The sequence below is a fragment of the Poecilia formosa genome, unplaced genomic scaffold, assembly GCF_000485575.1.
Source record: "Poecilia formosa unplaced genomic scaffold, Poecilia_formosa-5.1.2 Scaffold147, whole genome shotgun sequence".
In the NCBI taxonomy this organism is placed as follows: domain Eukaryota; kingdom Metazoa; phylum Chordata; class Actinopteri; order Cyprinodontiformes; family Poeciliidae; genus Poecilia; species Poecilia formosa.
In genome coordinates this window covers 711,386-729,254 of record NW_006800086.1, presented here as the reverse complement: position 1 = coordinate 729,254, position 17,869 = coordinate 711,386, and the positions used below count along the sequence as shown (strand labels likewise).

The 17,869-nt window shown below is 38.9% G+C and overlaps 1 protein-coding gene across 2 annotated transcripts; it reads right to left on the bottom strand.

The window, feature by feature from the left end:
• Positions 1-443: 443 nt before the first annotated feature.
• Positions 444-15,960, bottom strand: LOC103145799 (dysbindin-like). Of its 2 annotated transcripts, none has more exons than XM_007563389.2 (4): positions 15,638-15,960; positions 2,303-2,455; positions 2,071-2,214; positions 444-960 (listed from the first exon to the last, which is right to left on the bottom strand). In XM_007563389.2, the coding sequence occupies exons 1-4, from the start codon at positions 15,678-15,680 to the stop codon at positions 686-688; spliced, it is 615 nt and encodes a 204-aa protein (XP_007563451.1). In that variant the 5' UTR covers positions 15,681-15,960; the 3' UTR covers positions 444-685. The 2 variants fall into 2 exon arrangements, with proteins under 2 accessions (XP_007563451.1, XP_007563450.1); XM_007563388.2 differs by having other exon boundaries at positions 444-963; positions 15,638-15,959.
• Between the last annotated feature and the right edge of the window lie 1,909 nt (positions 15,961-17,869).

The following is a 17,869-nucleotide window of genomic DNA, read 5'->3' as shown; positions in this document are numbered from 1 at the left end:
GAATCATAGCAACACTCCAGCTCTGTTTTTTGCATGAATTAATAACATTATAATATGATGTAAAACTTAAAAAAGTTGATTTTACATAATACTGCCCTTTTTAAATGAACACATTTTCAGTGCCTCAAATTACTCTTAAGCCTATGTTATCTCTTCTTTGTCAGTGTGGATACATGCTGACATGATGGCCTCCAGTAAGCTCTTTTGTGGGAAAAGCCTTTTTGAAGTCTGACTGTAGCGCTTTGCGAGTTTTGCCTGAAGCGCATACTTTTAATTTCGGTCTGAAGCTGAGCACATTCTCACATTCATCATTCACAGAGTGTTAAAACACCCCAGAAGAACCAGTTCTATTACCGTCTTCCTTTATTTTCAGTACCACACACAAGTTGTAAAATCTCAGTGCTTTTTCTAAATGGAATAAAATAATTAAAAAAAAAATTATAGAATTTCTGTCATCTCTTGTTTTAGAGTTTTATTAATACTGTACAAAAATCATTAGTTTTCCACACTGAAATGACAAGAAGGAAGACCAGTCTAACCAGGATCGGCATATTTACACTTCATAGCCCGCGCTAGAAAGTACATATCGATTAGCGGGTTACCATGGAAACCTACTCATTTAAAAAGTATTTCCTCAAACAACGTCCTCCTTTAGTTGGTGCGTCCTCCGTTAAAAATCTCCGCGTTATTTCGTACGGGACGCTTCTTCGCAGTAGGAGTCCACGCTCCGAACTCTCTGCTCTCCGTCCTCCGGCGACACGCCTCTGTTCACCGCTTCGCCGCTCGGCGTCTCCTCGTTGTCCGACCCGACCAGAGGAGTGTCTCCTCCGTTGACGTTGGCGGTCTGGCTGTCCGAGGAGCAGTCCGAAGACGTGGAGGACATGCGGGACTTGCCGTCCAGACTCTCCAGGACGTGGCGGAACAGCCCGTTCCTGATGGCCTCCTCGTCGCTGCTGTGGCCTGCTAAGGTTTGGAGGTAGAAAGCACAATGTTACTCGTGGTTCAAAGTCGCTTATTATTGTTTTGTAGGATGAACACTCTAAAAATAATAATACGGCTATATGGGCATATTATAAAACTTTTGAGCAGCATTTAGTTGTCTACTAACTTCGACTTTTTAAGAACTAGATTTTGAACTTACTGCAGTAAGTCATGTCAACCTTTTTATTAATTTTGTCCCATCGGTTTACTAAAGTAGGGATTTTAGGTCTGCACTTCTAAACTGAAAGATAAAAATGGCGGGAGTGGAAACCATTTCCATTTCCCAGGGTGCTTAGCGGTATGTTGTGTCCTGCGTTGCACCACTGGTGAGATGGAAATGTGTTTCCAGGCCCCTTATATGGAAGAGTACTAGAGCCACTAAAATTTAAAAAAAAATTGACTTCATTTTCAGAATTTTGACAATTTCACAAAATTCTGATTCATCTCAGAATTCTGACTTCTTTTTTTAATTGAAGTTCTGGCTTCAATCTTCTCAAAAAAATGTCTGAATTCAGAGATTAAAATCTTTTATTTTTAGTGCTGATTGTGGCAAATGTTAAATACAACTGACAGAAATGACTGAGGATAATGTCTTCAAATGCTGCTTAAGTCCAGCTCAAAATAATACACTGACCCGACAAATCTTTTGCTTAACTACTTTAATAGAGATGGTAGAAATACATGTAATTTCCTATAGCGACAATGTAAATTTTTGTTCTATTCGGTGAGATATTGATCACTAAATACTGTCAAATGTAGTAAATTAAGTAATAAAAAACAGTTGCTAAAACACATTTTTCAGTAGGTAATTGGTCAATTTGAAGTTAAAGCCTATAAATGTTTTGAATTTTATTTATTTATGCCCTTTAATACTTTCAACTCAACTTTTCAATCTGGTTCAGATAATACTTAGTTAATCTACTCAGTTGATGGCGTGGTTTAAATGGTTGAATCTGATGTAATTAAAAACAAAGCTTATGCATTCAAATAAACTCAATATCTTGTAAAAATGTCACTGCATTTTGCTAAATTTAATTAGCGTATCATTTTTCAGTGTGCATTATGATCTAGTTCCAATAGTTTCAATACCCGGCAGCGGCGAGGACAGCACCGCTTCCTCCCCCACGGAGCTGAAGAACACATCCACCGGGTCTGGGTCAGAGAGGTCGATGAGCTCCATCTGGTCCAGGAGATCCACGTTCACCTCCATGGAGGAGATGCTGCCGATGGGCGCTGGAAAATCCGAAGAAAGATAACAAAAAAACAATTAGAACGTCTTTATTCATGGATGCAGAAGCCTGTTACCGAACGTCCAGCTTACGTCTCCTGTAGTCCCTGATGCACAGGTGTGCCGAGGACAGGTAGACGTCCACTTCGTGCTGGAAGACCTCCTCGAAGAAGCGTTGTCGCTCCCTAAGCTTGAGCTGCTGCGCTGACTCCATGTCTGGAAGCCTCTGGGCATGCTCCGTCTCTGCTGGGAATCATAGGATGCAGCAGGACAGGAAGTCAGACGTTGCTGCAGCACATTTCCTATTTACAGGTTTAATGTCAACAGGAGTGATGTGACTAACTCCCCAGGGCAGCAATCCACTAGGGAGCGGCACGGAAACAAAAAACAAAAAAAAGATTCTGCAAATTACACTCCAATGTGTTATCTGGTACTCTATTGTCATCTCTCTGTAATAGACGATGTGAGTCAGAAAATAACTACTGTTCACCGCAGCCGGCTAACGACGCTCAAGTTGGCACACGACTCAAGGACAAACAATCTGGAATCACTTCTGTCAAATCCGAACTGGATTATTCTTTATTAACAAAGACTCTTAAAAACACTTTGAGATTACTGAGACAATTATTCTATTCCTGTAAACACAAAACATTTGCATTTTTCAAAGTTGTTTTGGCATCGGGACAGTGTTTGTCACGTGTCTTAATACTTTGATATATGAACAGATTGCATGGGCATCAGAAAATAGTCACCTTCAGAAAATAAGTCATTTTACATAAATGAGGGGCAGAGGGCTTACCTAAACTCTTTCCAAAATCATTTTAGGCCATTATTTTAGGAAGATGACAAATTATAGTCTGCTCTTAGTGTGTGTAAAGTTCATGAGAGGTTCCTGATTGTCTTCTAATGACTCACTGTCAACAGACTTCTCTGCTTGTTCAGTACATCCTTGTGTCTTGACTCCCAACCAGAGCATTGCTGAAAACATATTTCAAAGCGCTGTGCAGCCCAGCACGCCAGAAGAGGGCGACATTGAGCTGTAGCCTAGAAAGCTTCATATCCCTTCGTTCAGTTTCTGTAGACAGTAAGCAGTAAATATGACAATGCCAGGCATAAAATGATGCGCATGTTGGCAGTTTTATTTTTCTGTTACTTTGTAAGCATACATCTGTGAAGATACAGAGTTTTTAAGTCCCCTCTATTCATCATTTGTATGAAAATGCAAGCTTTACTGAGCGCATCAGTGGAAATTAAAGACAGCCGCACTTTGCTCACCCACACATTTTCAGTCTTGCTCTTAAGATTCACAGGGCGAACTGCGAGTCCTCTCGCTAAGTTAATCCTGTTTGAGGAACCATGTGATCCCATTTTCCTCCTCATCAGCATCACTATAACCCGAACTGCAGTTTCAAGTGGAGACCAGGCTGAAGAGAACCCCAGAAAAAACTGTGGTTCTCTCTTTTTATATTACTAATCTTAAATTTAAATAAAGACAGGTAGATATATCTACTATATATATCGAAGTACAGTTCGACAGGAAACTTGAACTGAAATGTATGAATCGGTGGATTTACTGGCCGCTGCTATCATCAGATGAGTCTCTGAGATCCGAGCAGCGATTCCGAACAGGGATTGAACTAATTGGATCAGCTGTCTGATTCATGTCTAAACTGGGAGTAAAGTCAAGCTTATCTAGTCAGCGTATAGGGCCCAGTGATCAAAAAAAAAATGCACCGGCGAGTGCAATTTAGAAAGGATGAGTCATCGCTTGTGTCAATTTGAGGACGCTTGTGATCGCAGGTTTTCTGTGCTACTTTATTAAGCTAAACTAGCACAGAAAGTGCTGAAAAAAAGGTCCTTTTCTGGATGTGCAAAGGCAGCAAAGCTGATCTAAAAGAGCAACAGGTTGGCTTGTCTGGTGTGCTGCATCAGCACAGCGCTCCCCATGAGTCACGGCCAGGCGCATATCTGCGACGGCGACATGACAGGAGCCTGTCACCGCAGCTCCAGTCTGAGCTGACAGCTTGTTGACGGAGACCGCGATGAGAAACAGAGCTTCACAAGGAGGACTGGGGACATTTTAAAAACCCCTGGGTCATTGGAAACAGCAATCAGCTGAACCTGCTTTCTGCTTGTTTACATTCATAATAAGGAAATCAATTTCTGCTCACTGCGTAGTACGGATGTGCGACACTGGGGATTTTTGTATCGATACGATTGGAAGTAAATACAGGGCTAGTATCGCAGATACTGATACCGATACTTCAAAAAAATCATTATTCAATAATTTGGTGATTTGACTTCAGTTAGTTGATTATAAGTGTTATGAGAAGTGTTTACTAACTACAATAGAAGATAATTTAGCAGTATAGAAATAACTTAATTCCCTTATTACCTTCTACTACGCATTTACTATAACTGAGTCTATAACTAATCTGCCAAAATAAAAATACTTTTTTCTCTTTAATAGTCGATATTCAGCCATATTCATAGTTCAGATGTACATCTTTACATAAATGTGTACTTTGAAGTTCCAGTAAGATATTTTTTTCAGCTGCCTGGTTAGGTAATAAACTGTGCTTATGGGGAATTCAACCAATTGTATTTGACATTAAGCAAGACTTAAGTTCTTTCCCTTAAAAATTAAAGTTAAGATGTTCACTTTGTATGTTGATTCTTTTAAAATGATTTTAATAAATATGTATCCTGATATTTATGCTGAGAAAACATAACTTTATTTTAGGAAGCTTAACTCTCGACAGATTAAAAATATGTTTTGGGAAGGTTTTTGAGAGAATCTTGAGATTAAAATAAAACTTAAAATTTCTCATCAGTGATACATATTTTAATGCATACAGTCAAATTTGTAATCTGTGAGAACTTGCCGAAGGCGCAGTGTCAGAAAGAGCAGGAGTTTCACAAAGAGACAGTTTCTTAAATTTTTTTTGTAATGTTTGATATATACAGCAAGTAAAGTTACCATAACTACTTGATTGTGCTGTAAAATGATACCATGTCCCTGTAAAATGCATAAAATCGCCCCTTACAGAGAGGGACATTTATAATTGTTACACAATCACAAATCCAGTTTTCCTCAGAGCTGTAACGGGAGGCGAGGGCAGAAGCGTTGACAAAGCAATATGTCTGACACAACAAGAAGCGGCCTGCTTGACGTGTGACTCTAAATGTTTGCTGCATCCAGCTGGGAGCAGCGTGCCGGAGAGAAAACACAGGGTTTCGTTTTGGAAAGCAGCTAACCTGAGCTGGATTAAATTGATTCCCTTTAAGGCTGCAGGTTTAAATATAGCTGCTGCTTATCCTGAAGTGTTTTCCCACCCAGTTAAACACTGATTGATCACGCCATTGATTGTTTCCACTGAAAGCCTGATGCCCCTGGGCAGCTAAAGGTTAGCTACAGACGTATATCCTCACATTGATTTTGCTTCCTCATCCAAGAGTTAGTCTTTTGGCCACCGGCGACCCCGGTGACCTCTGAGTAGCCCAGGAACTCGCGTGGTAAAATCTTCAGTCAAAAAAAAAAAAAAAAAAGGCGATGAGATTACACGTCTATTGTACATCAGTTCCACACAACAACGAAGTCATTAGTTTCATGGTGAAAGGAAGGAAGAATGTGAAAGATTTCATTCACTCAGTCTTTTCTGGCTCTTTTTTCCCCCCTTGTCTTTCCTTCCTCTCTCTCACCCTGGGACTTGAGAAGCAGAGGTCCATAAGACCAGCTGGACACGCAGAATGACTGGAACAGACAGAAAAGTGATTGCTACAGACGGAGGAGGCCGGATGTGTTTGCATGCCACCCCGTCTCCCGGCATAAAGACAAGCCCAGATCTTCAGCTCAGGCAGCAGGCAAATAAAGGGCCCTTTCAAGGCAAACACAAAGGCAGAGATGCAGCTGAATGGGACTGGCTGCTCTCCTTAAAGATAACGCAAGTTCCTAGAGTGAGTAGTTTGGACAGATTTTAAAAAAGAATAATCACAAAAATTCCAGACAGAGTGACCAGATAAAAGTAGAGAACCTGGCAAACCTGATGCTGTGCTTCCAATGCGCAAATTGGACTCACAAAAATACATTTCCTTAATGGAAACACATGTTATTTAGAAAAAGCAAGTTTTTCGATAAAAACGCTTTTGCTTTTGGACTAGGTGGTTATTCGGCTGTATCAAAATTACTGCAATGCAATGGAAAGACTTTTTTTGCATCACACAAGTCATGTGATCAACATCTGGATGTTACTACTGGCGGAAAAATGAAGAAGACGACAGGAAGTGGTATGAGGATGACGGAGCGTTGTGTTTTTTAATGACTTATCCCGTGAACAAACTTATTCACCTGTGATTTTAATTGCGTTTCTTATTAAATGGAAAAGCCATAATTGCAAAATTTAGTTTTTTAACATTAGCAGAATATTGACAAAGGTTTGCGCAGGTTTGTAATGGAAACACAGCAATGATTTCATTAACCCTGGGATTAAAGTACACACAAGTTGACTCTTTACTTGTTTTGTGATCTCTGAATGAATTGGTTATGTTGAATTTTAATCGCTGTCAGAAACAGAGTCCATACTTTTCAGTACTTTACTACACTTACTATTTGTGTTAAGTCTATGGCAAAAAAAAAAATCAAAGTGAAATACATAAGCTTGTTCTAAAGGAGACATTTGAAGTCAATGGATGTGAATACTTTTGAGACGTACCATGAGTGTGCCCTTGTTGGGATTAGCATGAAGAGCCTGAATTATACTATCGTCACATTTTCACAAAAACTGTGTCATGATGAGGCTGACCACATGAAAGGGCACAGCATCTAAGAAGTAAAACCCATCATCCCTTTTTGATGCTAGATTATTTAGCGCTAAACTAAATCTCGTCATCTCCTCACGGCACAGCTTCAAGTACACGTACATAAATGAAAACGAAAAATCAGGTCACTCTTTGTGTCTGTTTAATGTGTGGATGTCACATGTTTCTCTCCCCCCTTGTTTTTTCTTTCTTTTTTTTTTTTTGTGAGGAGCCGCCCGCTGAGATGCCAGGTTAGAAGCGTCAGCCGCAGCAGCAAAGCATTGATCCCTGAGCTAAATGAAGGGATAGGAGGGCTCGGTGTCGCCCACAGGCTCCCATTAGGCCCATCAGTGAGCTGGAGGAAAATGTGAGCTCACATGAAGCTCCCCTGTGACGAAGAGAGGGAAGGTCAAGGCCAGAAGCAAACGCTTCTGTGGAAACATTTTCCCGTCGTTTTGTAACAACAGAAAAATGTTGGCGGAGAATTCAAACTTCTGGGAATCACTGCTTTCTTCTCCACTTTGATTACAGAATAGCTTACCATACTCCAACCTTGGTTCTGTCTGAGCTGGGAAGTGGTTTTCATACCCAAGTGGATGAAGTCATCCCTGTTTAAATAGCTCCTGTGTCAGCATACACCGGCAAGACTTGACTTAAATGATGCCTATATAAAGAGCCAATTCAAAGCAGAATATTTGGACTTCTGTTATTGTTCTTGGCTCACCCAGTTCCAGTATTAAAATTTGGATTGTTACAATAAAGATAATATGAGCACTTCTGATGGTACTGGTATTGGTACATGTGTTGTCAATATGGGTGTTTTCACCTGATAGTCCGGTAAACTTGGTTCTTTTGGGGACAAAAGTTGCAACACTTGTTACATTTTCAGCTAGTCCAGTTCACTTTCATACTGCACTGTGCCAAATGATTCAAACCCTTTAAAAAATCTGTTCTCCTCACCTGTGGTAGTGCTGCACGTAGAACCACTGAAGGATGCGACACTAAAACATCTGAATGCAGACCAGTGCAACTTCCTACTTCATAAAATGTGAACAAAAATGGAGTGGCGTCAGATTTTAGCGGTTGTAGGATTTCTCTTTTGTCTTTGGTTAAAGACCACAAACCATTTCTCCGACCAGCGCTAGACTCTCACATTTGTTTAGGTTGTATTTACCCAGAATGCCCTGCACCATAGTTTGATTACACATTCACATCTTCTCAATTTAACCGAATTGGGAAGAATCTAGTTTGATCTAGTTTGATCAAACTAGAGTTTGATCAAACTCTAGTTTAATCAAACTAGAGTTTGATTAAAGTGGACTAAACACCTTATAAAGAAACCACTTTGACAAGGGGGCAGCACTTAGTTTTCACCTACAGCATTTAACAAGGTTGGAGCACCCAGAGAGAGAGGGAGCATCAACAATTTCTCTAACAATCTGCAGACTGTCCAGATTCCCTTAGTTCTCCTCTATCTCCTCTCCTCTTCAGCTGGTCTTCTGTAGGATTTGGGGACTCAGATGGCCAAGGAAGACTGGATTTTACGTCTGGTGAGTTATTTGTGTGTTGACTTGGCCGTAGGTTTTGAGTCATTATCTTGTTGAAAGACACAACGATGACCCAGTTTTAGATACCACCAGGACTTTATTTACAGTGGTTTTGTATCTCAAACAGTCCTTGATGTCATGCACATCATAGGGTTGTCAGGAACGTCTAAAAGCAAAACAAAACAGGATCCCTCACCACATTTAACTTTGGGTATGAGGTGATCACTCCGAGTCTCATCTGATGAAAAGCTCATGGGTCCAGTTACGGTCCCACAGTGTTTAGGAAACTCTGGATGTTTACATTTCTGGTGGTGGGGTAGGATAGAAAAGGGTTTTAGAACTTGATGACCCAAACATGCTACTTTTTGCTCCAGTTTTCTCACTGAAGTTTTTTTTTCCACATTTACCAAAATCAAAGCCTTTACTTTCATTGTTTTTATTGTAACACGGTGTTGTAGCAAATTACTGATACAGTCCACGGCTTTTCAAAGTGTGGGGCGTGCAGAAAAAGTAACTGCAAACATTTAGCCAACATCCCCAAGCCTTTGTCAGAGATTAAATGGACTGATTTTTAGTTACTAATGCTACAGTCAGTGAGGACGCAGAGTCTGTGCCAGGCAAAATAAGAATAAAAAAGATGAAAGTATGACCACAATTATTTAAAGTGGGGGTTTTTCATGAGTTGGACGTGAACATGCTCCACTGTAATAGAGTTGTCTGCAAAGTACTGGGAATGTCTTTTTCCACAACCCTAAATAAACAGTGGCCAAACAGAGGGTAGTTCATACTTTTAGCACTGCAAAGCACTTTGAAGACCCCTGACATAGTCCAAAGCTTTTTACAGCTGTTATTTTTCAGTCTCTTACATTTCTAGAGACCATAAACGGATGAGTGAATGATCTTTTCTGTGACCACTTAGCCGGTCCACACTTCAGATTTTGAAACACGGAGATCTACCTGAGGTGAAACCTGGCAGTGAATGCCCTGGGCCTCCTGTCCAAAGGTGAAAAGATTCCATCACTCTTTGACCTTTGTCCTACCGCGAGATTTCAGGATACGAACGCAGGCCTGGAAGCAGTTTGAGGCCAAAATCCCTCTGCACTGCACACTTGCATCTCTTTTCCTCTCTCCTTAAAAACAAAGTGGAGCAGTCAGACTTTCACTCTCAGTTTTTTGGTTGAAACACTAAAAAAGATCCCGCTTTACAAGAATCGGGTTGCAAGGTTCGTGCATTATTAAGCTGATGCTTTGTTATATTTGCGGGTCTTTCCATCGTCATATTAGCTCAGGCTGTGTTTGCCGGGACAAAGCTGTGTCCAGCACCGTCCATCGGTGCTGACATCATCAGCAGGAGGCCTCTTCTTGGTTCCACCATGACTGACAATAGGGCCGTTTATAGGTCATTGTCCTGTCCCGCTACCCTCCACATGTCCACCAGCAGGCTGTCATGAGTTCTGATTAACACAATAGGCTTTACCAGATGATGAAGCACTGATCCATGTTTGTTTCCTGCACTGACAAATCCTCTTAGAGAGAATGGTTACTGCTGAACAGCAGAGTGACTGCATTTAGCTCCAATTGCCACTTGTTTAAAACGAAGTTCATGGTCGGTCTGTGGGGAAGAGCCAGTATGAAGTTCTCTAACTTTAATACGTTTTGGAAACAGAATCATTCAGTTGCATAGCCCTGTTGCAATAAGCAATAAATCAATTAATCACATGATATATTAAAAATAGTTTAATTATTTCCATTTGTATGATTTATAATTTTTCTCTTTTCTCTTTCTATCAAAAACTGAATTACAAAAGCCTTCAGTCTGGTTTATTGGTCTCAACTTGTCCTTTTTTTTGATGGACAATATTTCTTGTTTCTGTTGTTTTGTTTATTTATTTTGGACGTTTAAAAATGTCTTCCAGTTCCATTATTAAGTGCTCATTAGAATTTAAAGTCTACTGATCTCTGAGAATATTTTCTTGCAATATTATGCCATTTTCAGTTAAGTTACTTGAAAGTGGTCTCAAAAAAGCAATATTATCGTTTATCGCAATAACTTCGGGGACAATGTATCGTCCAGCAAAATTTGTTATTGTGACAGGCCTGGTTTCTCCAAAACAGAGGAAGTGTCTGAAAAACACTATTGTGAAAAAATAGTTACTATTTCACAAGCTACAACCCAGACCTGATGACTGCAAGAACTGCAGAATTAAGAAATATTTTATATGCAGCATTGCTGAAATAATGAAGACAGCTAAGAGAGCTAAGAGGTTTAATGAAAACTATTCTACAAAAAACAGTGATGTAAAAGTTTTCACAAACTTTTTATGGTAGCAAAAATAGCTCAAAAATTTGAGCCTAGTTGATTTAAGTACCTTTATCCATTCATGAAAAATAATTATTTCAACATTGGACTCTGTGTATGTACTCAGGTCTTAGTTTTATCATCTTTATCCAACATCAAAATATGCCTTATGATCAGAAACATTTAAGTTTGCTTTATAAAAAAGAAAAAGTAGCAGCAGAATTTATTTGTAAGTGAGCAGGAATGTTTTCATACCAATGTATGAAATACATTATATATGTATATAATGTATAAAAATAAAAATAAAAAAGCATCTGGAATCCTTATATAAAAGGCTTTAACTTTTCTTAAATTCCCTCACCACCATGTTTTCATGGGTTGCATATTTTGGTGTCTGCTGTTTCTTTTTCTTGTACTTTTGAAGCAGCTCAAAGTTATTTTAACACAAGCCAGGAGCATGAGAGGAATTTTCTATTTAACCAATCACAATGACTTAGACATTTTTTTCATTTTTGTTTATTTTGGAGTTGGAAGGTTTCACATTGTTATCGAAAAACACGACTTAATGGAATTTACTAAGACAACAGCCAAAAAAAAACCCACTTGTGTAACAGTGATTGATAAAGAAATGAACAAACTGTGTCTTTGTCTCAGAAAGATTGAGCTGACATATCTATTTCATCCCTCAGTCAGGAACAAGATTTGGTGATGGAAGTGATGAGTTGAGCGGATCGTTCAGTCTTTTACTCGGTGCTCTCTGGCCAGGTCGCTTCAGATTTAACCAGAACTCCTGGGAGGTCGTCATCTTTCCTCCTACTGCAGCCTTCGTTAGTTTTGTGACTCACGGTTTTTTCCTGACACTTATTAACTTCAGCAGCAAGTGTTTGGTCATATAAGCGCTGATTCAGCAGTCAGCATGTCTGATCACTCTGGACAACCACAGAGACTGTGATAATCCCTCACTGTGAGCCCGGCTTCAGATCTCTGTTGTTGTTGTTGTTTACAGTCAAGTTTATTAAGAATTCAGTTTCTTTTGTAGTATCTGATTTAAAAGGATTCCAGATGTTTTTTTTTTTTTTTTTTTTTTTTTTACCTCAAATTACAAATTATATTACATTTAAATGAATTCACAATTTAAAAATACGACAGTTTTCTATGAAAGTTTTATTTTTTATGTTAGAAGGACGTCGTCTCTGAGGTGGGGTCACATTTTCACCTTACCCTTAACCAACCGTAGTCTGAATTGAAACAATGTGAAGCAGAGAAACAAACCAATCTCAAATTTATTCACAGAATCTACTTATCAAATAATTAAAAAAAAAATCCCAAATCCCAAGAAATAAATAAATAAATAAATTGTCCAACTAATGCACGTCACTGTCATATAGTCAACATATGGTATTCATTGCTGTCTTAGCAGTTATGAGGCTTGTTGAACACACCAAAACACAAGTCACATCCTGCCCGGGGCCCTGCTTACCCTCAGCTCGGCCCTGTTTCTAAGTACTGGTGTCTGAGTTCACCTGCATTAAAGTATTTAGTTTAAATTTAGGTAAGTTGTTGACATAAAAAATATTTAATCACAATTTACCATTCAAGAAAAATACATATAAATAAAAAAAAGGCCTTATTTACCACCAGAGTCCAAATATTAAACCACGTCATAATTTAAGGTATGTCCTGATAAGGCCTTGTGCAACACTGTTCATGACCCCAAGTGGAAAATAATGTAGTGATCAAGTTTAAACTTTGTGGTCAAACATCATGGCTAACCCTGGATTAATCCATCAGATCTTTACCTTACCAGATATATATATATTTTTTGCTTGTCTTTCTTTTTACTGTGGACACCCTAGAGTAGAATAATGGATGCAGCTGATGTGTATCCACGGCGCAGCAATGTTTAAACTTCTCATTTAAACTTATTAAATCATTAATTTACGCCTGCTAAGCAGAATTACACGCAGTGACTGAATAATCGCTCGATTATCACAAGGCATTGCTTGCGGCAGAGCAATTAGGGTATAATGTAAGCATTGATCCACGTCATCTTTATTGTAACAATCATTAATACAAATATGTCCTTCGGCTTTGCTGGGAAGAAGAGGCCAACTATTATTTATTTTCTTAAGAATAAAATATTTTCCCATTGTGCTCAGAATGACCTGGAAAACAAAACTCCAGGTGGATTTAAGTGATTTAACCTGGCTTTTGTCAGCTAGATTTAAAGAAGTAAAAACACTTATCATCTTCAGATAAATATCACAGAGGATCCAGCTAGATTAGAAAAAGTAAAGCAGCTTCATTTCAAAGCTTGCTTTCAGTTTCACAAAAATATATCATAATTTTCCAGAAGAATCAAACAAAACAGTTCTTATGTTCTTGGTCACATTCTGAACGAGAGGCCCGCCCACTTTTAGCACAGGCAATTTTTTGAGCATCATGGAAAAAAATGTGTTATTTTTAATGCAGTATTCTGAAAGTTTTCCACATATGTAGAAAACTTAATTGGAACCGCAATAAATAGGTTATGAGTGAGAGCAGACCTGATGTCATATCTCTGCTGCTATATCTTTATGAAATGATTTATATGCCCTTCTACTTTACAGTTATCACCCAGCATTTCAATAAAATCCATCGAAGTTAGTGGCTGTAACATGACTTTTGCAAGACTTTGTAGCTTGTTCAATATATGTTTTTACTTCTGCTGCACAAGTCTTAATCTCCTGCGTGATGCATAAACAGAAAAAGCATAAAACACAGCAACAAACACCTCAATGTGATCTGGGAGAGTTACGCTTAGCTATCATGAAGGTTTTCATCCTCTATTTTATGCTCATTAGGCAGCATCTCGCATCTCAGCGCAGTATCCAAACGCGGCACAGCGGATCTCTCCGGCTCATACACAGAAATCAAAACGTGATGCAGCCGAATACACGGGGAACAGCAGGCACAACGACAGATGGGCGACGCCTTCTCCAGAGCCAGAACCCTGATCCATTTCAGTCTCGTGAAATCTCTGTACTCGTTGGGACTAATGCAGTTTCAGGCCCTATCTGGGCCGCTTTATCTGTGAAAACAGGCTGCGGCGAGTCGATTCTGACGAGATTCGCAACCGCAATCCCATTAGGAAGAAGAGATCTATGTCTATAGTTGTGCTTTGATCCCAATCCAACTTTACCTCTCAATGTGTGTGTGCGTGCGTGCGTGTGTGTGCGTTCGTTCCTGACAGAGTATGACCTGTTCATCTGGTAGTACTGAATATGGCTTAGAGTAGTGAGTCAACATTCCTTTCAGATTTTTTGGCACTTGAGGTTCATTGGAGAACGTCAACACAAAGGCAGCTATTAAAACACCGGCTGAGCCGTCACACCGGCTCCCATGAAAACATGATGCACAAAGGGAGCTTAGTCTTGACAGCAATACTATTGTAAATGACTTTACAATCTATTTACATATATGAGAGAAGCACTTTTGACAAAAATTGTTATTTTACCCCAATGCTGGCTTTACTCTGTTGGGATAAGTTCAACCAAAAATTAGGGTCAAGAAGTGTGACCGAGATTATTGGGGTGGACACAAACGAGCAGCTCATCATTCTTACTAGGTGGCCATTTTGAACTATACAACAATCTGATAAGACAGAAAAAAATGCTAAGGCGGTAAAATAATGCAGTGGAATAATATAAATGCCAGGGGATTATGTTCATTACTTTAATTTACATAAGAGAACCAGTTTGTTCACTGAACAAGACATTAGGCTTTTAGCGCCAAGTGCTAATCATGTTCAGTAATCCTAATTAAAGCAAACAATTGTCAAACAATAACAAAGTCAATCTAGGTACGCAAAGTAGTATTAAGTAGTATTAATGTTTCTCATAAATGTGTTTCAACAAATCAACTTTTTTAGTTGCTTTATTTAAAAATTGACATAAAATTACTCTCTTTTACTTATCGCCCTGGGTCACTTTATCTCTGAAAACAGGCTGTGGGGATGCACATTATGCGCATCCCCCACCTCCTCCGCATAATGTCAAAAATGTGTCGAAGTAATAAAGAAAGTAAAGTGAACTTTGTGTTTCCCTGTTGATACGTTGCTGTTTTGTGACGTTTGTGAATTTGGAAGAATTCACTGTCTTGTACTACATCAGACGGGTGTGGAATATGTTTCCCATAACGTGAGCTTCTTGTTTTATTTATTTCCAATAATTAAAAAAACAACAAATTTTTTGTGGCAAAAATTTTGAATGCCTTATGAGTGTCTCCTCCCCCTGAGCAATCAAATCTTCTTTATTGGATTCATTCAGCAAGTTTAACAGATACAAGCGAGGTAATCTTCTTCAGTGAAGACTGAGCGTCTGCGTGGTGTAACATGAGGTTGGGTTATGTTATCGGATAGTGCTTTTTTTTACCAAAGGTCTTGGGTTGAAAACATAATAAACCTTGAATGAACCAACTTTTTGTATTTTGTTGCAGCTAATTTTAATAGTTTGCTCAAGATGTAGTTTTGTTTTTATTGTGGAGTGTCTCAATAACCCAACCCTGTAATGGTAAATTAATCCAGTGTTGCCCATATTTTGGTCGAGTGCTAGGTTAACAAAATAATCAGTCAGGTTGTTGTCTTAACCCAGCAGCCTATAGACTCCATTTTTGTGGTTCATTTCAATTGGCTAAGGTAAAAAAAAAAAAAAAATCACAGGAACATCCAGACAATTTTCTTAGAATCAGAACATTTTGGTTAACACCTTCAATCTGATCAAACCAAAGTTTTTAAAAGAAACTTACAAGGTAGGCGTTTGCTTTGAAGGTTGGCTGATGAGGAGCTCATGATGCTGGGAAAGTTGTTGGAAACAAAACCATCAGTCAGACGTGTCGACAGGGTGAGGAGACGCTACCAGGCAGCCTTGTCAGAGTTGAACCAAAATCCTGACGCGCATCCCCCACCTCCTCCGCTCTCTGCAGCCGCTCCAAAGTGTCCAGATATAGATCGCCTCCCTGCTGGTCCTTCTTCCCTGCTTCTCTTCTTCCTCCCCGAGGGCAGCGTGAGCCACTTGGATGAGAGCGAGGACAACTTTGTGGCTCTGTGGATTCAGCCAGCTGACCAATGACGGGGAGGAAGGAGGAGCTGGAAGAGAGCAAGGAAAGCAGGGAGAGGAGGGAGGGAGGAAGGGATTTATTTAACAGAGTGGAAAATACCAAGGAGGAACAGACACATGCCTCTGTTATTTTTGTCTCTGCTCCCCTTTCCTTTCCTCTCCTTCACCTCCCCATTTGTCTTTTTTGTCCTCTTCTTCTCCTTGTTTGCTTGTGTTTTGAAATTGAATCTGTTTGAGTGAATTATGTTTCACAGTTTGATTAGTTTCCATTAAAAAAAAAAGTGGGGAAGTTAAATGTTAGAAAACATTTGAACTATGAGGGAAACCCAGAAAAAATGACTTTTACAATTCTGTTATTGTTTCTTGGTAGATATATTTCTCTAGAGTCTTTTATCATACATTCAAATCTGCTGTTGGGTCATAAAATATCTATATAATCTAGTTTATTTATTAAATCAATCAGTTCTGATACAACTATTAATCTCATCTAGTGATTAGATAAAATACAAAGATGCTGGTAGGAGAGTCGTTTCATAATTTGCACCCTGAGGCCAATCTGTCAGGAAGAAGGTGTTTCCAAATGTGCAACAATCCAAGCCCTAATCTTAATCCCAAGCACAACTGAAAAGATTTGTGTGATCTAATAAACCTTAGCTAATTACACAGGAGGAGAACTTCTCAATTTGAAGAAAATGTGAAGAAAATTTGCAGAAGTGTTGTATTTTTTTTATCAGGAGTATGCAAACAAGGGTTTTTAAACTGTATATGAATTTCTCAAAGTTAGGCTCCCGACATGAACCGTGTTAAGAGGCCTTGTCTCTTTACTCGGTTAAGAGAGTTAAGAGACAAGGCTGTCTCTTAATGTTGGGCTGGTCACCCAACATGTTGGTCGGGTTCTGGATGCGGCCGTTTTATTTAATGAATTTTACCCTACACTGTGTTTGTCTTTAGCCGCCGGCCTAAACAACGACTGCATAAGCGAAGATTTTCCCATCAGCTAAACCAAAATGGAATGTAGAAACAACAGCTTGACAAACACCAAGTGAGAGTTTCTGTTTCCAGTTTGGTCCTGGTGGAACTGGTGCTGAAGCTGATCGGTCCAGATGCTTTCAAAACATCTTCCTTTCCCTTCTTAAGAGTAAATTTAAACGTTGCAGCTCAGTGTTAGAGTTGATTTTTAGGCTCCTACGAGATTAAACTCTTTACCAATGCTACGTCTTTAATGACTTTCAGAATATTTTGAATGTTTGCTTCTTCATATTAAAGCTTCCATTTTGTCTGAAGAAGTACAGTTCGGGTGTAACAGCTAATTTTGTTTGTGGTATGTGGTTTTGTACACCTGTGGTTATATTATAAAACATTTTAGAACCAGGTGAACCAGGTGAAGCCACCTTATTATGTTAAAACTAGCAAGAGAGACTTGTTCCAGTATCAATGAATGGGAAAGTTTTGAAAAGTTAGTTTCAAAACAGCTGAAATTTGTCATCCTGCTTCTTCTTCTGATTTAAAGTTATTTTAATGAAATGTCAAAGTCCTAAAGAGACCACGGTTTTCTACGTCTTTAAGTAACACAGGTTAAACGACAGACATTAAGATGAGTAATAGAACCAGTTAAATAATTGCTTAAATAATTCACAGTTGTGTTATTTTTGGAATTATATTCTTTTAAACATGCATCCAGTACAAATGTAAGTAATTGTATTAATGTTTCAGCTTACAAAAATACATTATTTCAGCAATCATGATAATTTTATTTATTCAGTCTATTAATGTCATAGATTAATAACATTTTCAAATATGAATTTACTTAAAGAGCTTGGTGAAAAATTGTGGCACTTTTGGTCCCGGATAGAAACGTAAAAAAACCGTAAAAACAAGAGAAAAAAAAACCCCATACTGCTCACTTGTCGCCACCTAGTGG

Excerpts from the sequence above, each read along its gene's own strand:
- LOC103145799 (XM_007563388.2), bottom strand. The coding sequence starts at position 15,680 with ATGAGCTCCTCATCAGCCAACCTTCAAAGCAAACGCCTACCTT. Across the intron at positions 2,456-15,637 it reads TCAAAGCAAACGCCTACCTT|CAGAGACGGAGCATGCCCAG; the intron begins GTAAGTTTCTTT and ends TATGATTCCCAG. Across the intron at positions 2,215-2,302 it reads CATCAGGGACTACAGGAGAC|CGCCCATCGGCAGCATCTCC; the intron begins GTAAGCTGGACG and ends CGGATTTTCCAG.